The sequence below is a fragment of the Ctenocephalides felis genome, unplaced genomic scaffold (assembly GCF_003426905.1).
Source record: "Ctenocephalides felis isolate EL2017-DRISC unplaced genomic scaffold, ASM342690v1 CF-g0.4_SCAFFOLD_03570, whole genome shotgun sequence".
Lineage (NCBI taxonomy): Eukaryota > Metazoa > Arthropoda > Insecta > Siphonaptera > Pulicidae > Ctenocephalides > Ctenocephalides felis.
In genome coordinates this window covers 2,368,136-2,374,135 of record NW_020539724.1, presented here as the reverse complement: position 1 = coordinate 2,374,135, position 6,000 = coordinate 2,368,136, and the positions used below count along the sequence as shown (strand labels likewise).

General features: G+C 27.9%; 1 protein-coding gene across 1 annotated transcript; it reads right to left on the bottom strand.

Moving 5' to 3' along the window:
- Nucleotides 1-1,241: 1,241 nt before the first annotated feature.
- Nucleotides 1,242-4,118, bottom strand: LOC113383273 (sulfotransferase 1C4-like). The gene is made up of 6 exons (XM_026621534.1): nt 3,932-4,118; nt 2,547-2,782; nt 2,185-2,305; nt 1,719-1,813; nt 1,519-1,644; nt 1,242-1,453 (listed from the first exon to the last, which is right to left on the bottom strand). Exons 1-6 carry the CDS (start codon nt 3,999-4,001, stop codon nt 1,259-1,261), a joined length of 843 nt encoding a protein of 280 aa, XP_026477319.1. The 5' UTR covers nt 4,002-4,118; the 3' UTR covers nt 1,242-1,258.
- Nucleotides 4,119-6,000: the final 1,882 nt, after the last annotated feature.

Here is a 6,000-nt window from a genome sequence, read left to right as displayed (position 1 = left end):
AACGAAATTCGATGCCTGCGCGTTTCGGCAGGCAATTCCAGCAAATCCATTCGCTGTTCGACAGCTCAGCGGGTTGTCCGGCGATTTTTTGGGAAATGGCATGATTGATTGAATTATGGGTATATATAATATATTTTATTTTTATTCTCTGAATGTTTAATTACTGAACGGAAGTTCCAGCAATTTGCTTAAGGCACGATGCCATGCGCCCCGCTAGTTAGAACTTTATCTTGGAAACATACTGATATCTGTTTCTTCAACAAAAACCCAACGTTACTTTTGATAACCACGTCGGGGTTATGGTAATGCTGTTTTAAGGATCTACATTCGTATGGAAGTAACGAACTGTCAAAAAGCTAAGAATTTGCTGTGCATAACATTTCAATCATAGCATTTGAATAACATACCTATTTTATCAGCGGATATATATTTATGTTGAAATATATTGGTATTCCCGGTGAATACTTTGCTGGGTCTTCTAATATTTAATCAAAATGTTTTTGTTTTTCTGCATATTGTTAAAATGCCTGCCCAGAATAGGTAACAAATAAAATAAAGAATCTGTTTCTTGGGAGTAGTTGGATAATTGTGTGAATAATTCATGTGTGTGTTGTATAAATGTCATACGTGTTTCAAAATATTTATATACATTTGTATATTCGTGTATCAGTGTACAATATTATATAATCAAAAGGCCTCATGAATCGCTCGAATAACTCCCTTAGCTTGACAGGATTTCGAATGCACGGCCCATGAGCCCAGCGGGAATCGAACCACTGTGTTACAGCCAATTTGCTCCGTTGAATCACTTCGATGAGAGTAATCTATCCGGGGGTAGATATCTTTTATTTATTTTATTTAGGAGTAGGCACGGATTTTCTACTAGATAATCATGATTGATTTTTATTACCCCGATTTTTTTTGGTTTTAAAAGATATTGCGGTTAAATAAAAATCATGTTTACAAAATATGTTAGAAAAAATGTTTGTAATATATCATTATCAAGCCTGTGGTAAACTTTGGTCTTCCAGCAATTATTTCTAGTTTTTATTCCCAAAATGAAAATCAAAGAATAATTTGTGGTTAGTTATTCTAGCGTGACTTCATGCATGCAATTTTCACTTAATTTAATTTTTTTATTTATTTTAAATTATATAATCTTATAAATTAAAATACTGCATCTCCATGGAAAAAAAACCAATTTTCAAAATATAAAAAATATAACATAATATAATCTCTCTATAAATCACAATTTCTTCTACTCATCTAGCATATCTTCTAATGGTGGATAATCTGTATTTTTCAAAGCGTTCCTTGACCATTGCTCAATTTTTCTCCTGGATTCTTCCGAAAGTTCATTTTTCCAACCACCAGCTTGTCCTTGTCTTATAAATTTAACGTCTTTTGGAGGTTCAAACCCTATGTGCTTTGCTCGTAAATCAATAATATCTTGCTAAAATGAAAATAATATTAATTTTAGCTCTGAATTTAATTTTGAAAAAGTTCTTCAAATGTTACCTTGTTGACTTGTGGATTATTCTTCATTGAATTGAATGATACATGATCTTCTAATGCTGCTATTTGTTCATCGGAATATGATTTTCCAAAAAAATCGCATAATTTATCAATAACAGATCTAAGATTCTGAAATTACATATAAACCGTTATTTGAATTTATCACTATTCGTTGCATAATTTTATTGGAAAAGCTAGTGTACCTTTTTCATATCTTCGTAGGTTAAAAATAATATGTGGTCTTCGTGTCTTAAATCCCAAAATTCTAGAATTGTTTCCCAATATGGAGAATAGCAAACTAGCAACAATTAATGAAATTTTAAATTATTAAAACTATCAATATATATTTTTTACAATAATAATTAACATAATTTTATATTTATATATTAACTGTTTATTGCAAAATCGTCGGCTATAATTTGAACTCAACAATAAATGAATGATCAAATATAATATAAATATATTTTAATTTGATTTTGCTCAATTATAATTCTGTTTTGAAAAATATACTAAAAAATAATGCACAATAAAAAGAAATTTGAGTAACCTTTAACGATTTTTTAATTAATGTCGAGATAAAATGGGTTAGAAAAATTTAATTGAATAGGGTTTGTCAGTATGGGTAATTTACTTATAATAAAATTTTATATGAAAATATAAATTTCTTACGTGAATCTTCCACAAAAGCGTCTACAAACTCATCTAAAGGACCAGTAAATCCAGCAATTATACGATAATGATGATAGTAAGAAACCACTACATCACGAGGATCTCTTACTACATATATTATCTGAAAGTTAAAATTGGATTAAAATATATCTATGAAATTATTCATTTATATTACTTTTAAAACGATTTGAGTATTCAGAAAATAAGAAAACAAAATCAACATCAATGATCAAAGAATGGTCCAAGATACTAATCATAATTAGAATAAAAAATATTAAAAGTAGGAATATAGAGAAGAGGAGGACCTGAAAGCTAACAGCAAAATCAGTAAAATTTATAATAATGTATCAAGTATTATATACTTTTGGTTTAACTTCCATCAATTCCTTTGGGAGAAGTGCAATTGGCAAGTGGCTTTTTATTTGTCTTGGAGATGGTAAATTTTCAGCTTGTTCAACTGGCATCAGAGCCATTCCTTCACCCATGAACAATCCTTCTTCTATAAAAATTGATCTGTCGGCTTGTCGAATTTTTAAAGCTTTTTCGAAATTCAAGTCGTTTCTTAGAAGCCATACAATTTCTTCGGTCCAAGTTGTTCCTGTAAAAGATAATGGATAACTATAATACTAATGTAATCCAATGCAAATTCTTATCTAATGCAGTAAAAATTGCTAACAAAACATGCCATATTATTATTTTATAAAAAATAATAATCTAATTATAATAATAATCTAATTTAATAAAACTCAATTAGTGCAGTGTAGAGTATATCTAATCAACGACCTTAGCAGAAGAGATGCATTTTGTAATAATGCAATTTTGATGTGTTTTTTGAGGAAAATTGATTAACTCTTACTTAATATTTTTCTAATTTAAAACAGTTATATTTATTAATTAATTTTAATAGTATAAATTTTAGTTTTACATTCTTTTTTCGTTTTAATTACGTTCAGTTTTAATTTTGTTTAATTTAACATATTTGAATTGTTTAGCAAACATTTAATTCTATAAACAAGAGATATGAATCGTTCAATGACATAAAATTTTTATTGTTTCAATCATATCATACGATTGTTCAAGAATTTCTAAATAATTTTATAATATGGAATACACTCTGCAAAATTTTCATTGCAAATGAGTGTTTAATATTTATAATTTCATGACATTTAATTGACGATTAATTTATCGATATGGAGAGATAATTTTATCAAGCATAAAAATCAAATTTAAATATGCATATACGTACTAGCTTAGTTTATATTTTGTATGAAAATATTTCTTAAATTGTTCAGAAATAATTTTTCATGAAAACCAAATATAGTTTTTATTATTCGACATTAATAAAATGTATATTCGAAATATTATAATTTTGTAATAGTTAGGCTAAAGATTTAAGCTACTTAGGAGTTTTATTCGTAAAAATTGTGCTTAAAAATTGAGTTTTTTTGTATAATTTGATTCAAAGTTATTATTTTATTTATTCCTTGTATTGTTGAAATATTGAAAAAAAAATTATATTCATGCACATCACAAAAATATTTTAAATATTTAAGGTGAAATTTTGGATCTAATCTTGCATTCTAAGCTTGATACTATTTCTACATCAGCATATAATATATATAAATTATGAACTAAGAGTATGATTTTTTTTACTAATTTTGAATGCACTTAAAATTGTTTTGGTCGTATTACGTTTTATAAGTTAAAATAAAATTATTTAACATTTTTTCATAATTCATTTACTTACCACATTTTGGGTAAGTGAGCACCCATGCATCATCCTTCTTAACTTCAAAATTCCTGATCCTGTTTGCCATTTTTGGGAAGGATTCTGTCAGCACGCAGACATTCTTACCGCTGGTTTCTCCTTCCTTATAGACTTTGAACAAATCAAATTCATTTTTTACAAAATATTGCTTTAATTTCTCAAAGCTTGGCAGATCGGCTGTTTTATACGATAAAGATGTCATTGTACCGAGATGTAAAAGTATACTGACAGTGAGTTATATCTTTTTTATCTTATTGGAATGTTACTGGTTGGTTGTCTAATTGTAGAAGCGAAAGTGTGCCACTGAGTTCGTTCATGGTGTAGTAATCATCAATAATTAATTTCAATGTCTTTTGGATCAATGATTCCATCTTTTATTAGATTATTATATTACTAGTACGGTTTGCTTCCAAGATTCAATATAAATATATTCGAATTTGATGCTAACATATGTATGAAGATGATCTAATCAAACGAATCTAATAATCAAGAATAAAATCACTAAATCATATGATCTTTTTTTTAAATTTAGTCTTAGTCTTTCTTCAGCGGAATGCTTGCTTATCCTAATATTAAGAAATAACTAACTGCATTTTTTGTTACATGCAGTGGCGGATTAAGCTTTCTGCCGCCCTAGGCCCTATCCGTTCTGGCGCCCTTTTTAATAGACAAAATTTTACTTTTTTAAATAAACAATTTATTTTGAATTATTTAGATATAATTTTTAACTTTGCGTTGGGTAAGTTGTAGTAATTTTAAATAGTAATTTCGAAGTTTCGGAGCAAAAAGTGCAGAAAATAGAAGTCGAGTTTTTGAGAAAACGGAGCATCCAATTTGAATGATCTAAAAAACATTCAATTTGTAATGATGGGGAGAAGTGGTAATTAGCTTCTGGCAAAGGCAGGTCTAGCCGTTACGGAGACACCCAGCTAAATGTGCAAAAAATGGCAGTTTTTGAGAGAACTAAGCGTCCGATTTGAATGATTCAAAGAACTTTCTACTTATTTCAACAAAATAAGTAATTTTGAAAAAAAAATTTTGTTTCAAATTTTTTTCAAAAAATTCTTTTTGTTTATATCGAAAATAATTCAAATTTTGTTTTTAATTCTGACTAAAGTTTTAAATCTCACATATTCTGAAGAATTATTAGATGCTTTTAAAAAGAATAATAGTGATCGATTTTGAATTAGAGGTTGAAAAAATACTACAATGCAAAGAGATAAAATATATTTTATCAAAAACCATATAACTCTTCGCATTGTAGTATTTATAGTATTTATAGTCTTTTTTCAACTAATTCAAAACTAATAATTATTGACAATATTCTTTCTGAAAGCATCTAATAATTCTTTATGAAGTTCTGAAAAAAAATTTAAAAATAACATTAACCGTATATTAAAAAGCAAAGATTATTTTGCAAAAATTTTATTTTAAGATATTTTGACACATATATTGACACATTTATGTTTATTAATTAACATAATTATTTAAATATTTTAATTTTGATAATTATATGTACTTAATTAGGATGCAACTCTTTTCCTCACCACCCATGGGGTAGAGTTGCCAGGCGCGTTTTTTTTAATGTGGTGTCGCCACAGAAATAGATACTTTTATTCATATTTACGTTTCTAACATTTCAGATGGAAATGGGTATAGTGTAAATACTACTAAGTATCGATTTGTGCAGCCCTAATCCACTTAAACTAACTTACAAACTAATTATGCCTAACTGACCCGAATATATCGCGAATAGAAGAACCCCGCGAAATGACCTAATGTACCCAAAAATTTCGGTTTTTAAAAATGAAAGAACCTCTCGTGGTAAAGAAAAAAATCAATATAAAATGTGTAACTTTAGTATTTTAGCGGTGATTGTAAATTTATAAAAAAAAAGAGCATTTACATGATGTACCCCCCAGATCCACCATGTAAACACTTAAAAAAAACTTCATAGGTTCCCAGCCTATGAAACGGCCGAAGATTTTAATGTCGAAAACGTCCCCAACCTACTGATATTAACTAAATACTACTATGATAATAGAAAG

Coding starts and splice junctions, on each gene's coding strand:
- LOC113383273 (XM_026621534.1), bottom strand. CDS start 4,001: ATGGCAAACAGGATCAGGAATTTTGAAGTTAAGAAGGATGATGCATGG. Junction 2,306..2,546: donor TGATGGAAGTTAAACCAAAA/GTATATAATACT, acceptor TTTAACTTTCAG/ATAATATATGTAGTAAGAGA. Junction 1,814..2,184: donor CGCTTTTGTGGAAGATTCAC/GTAAGAAATTTA, acceptor AATTGTTGCTAG/TTTGCTATTCTCCATATTGG.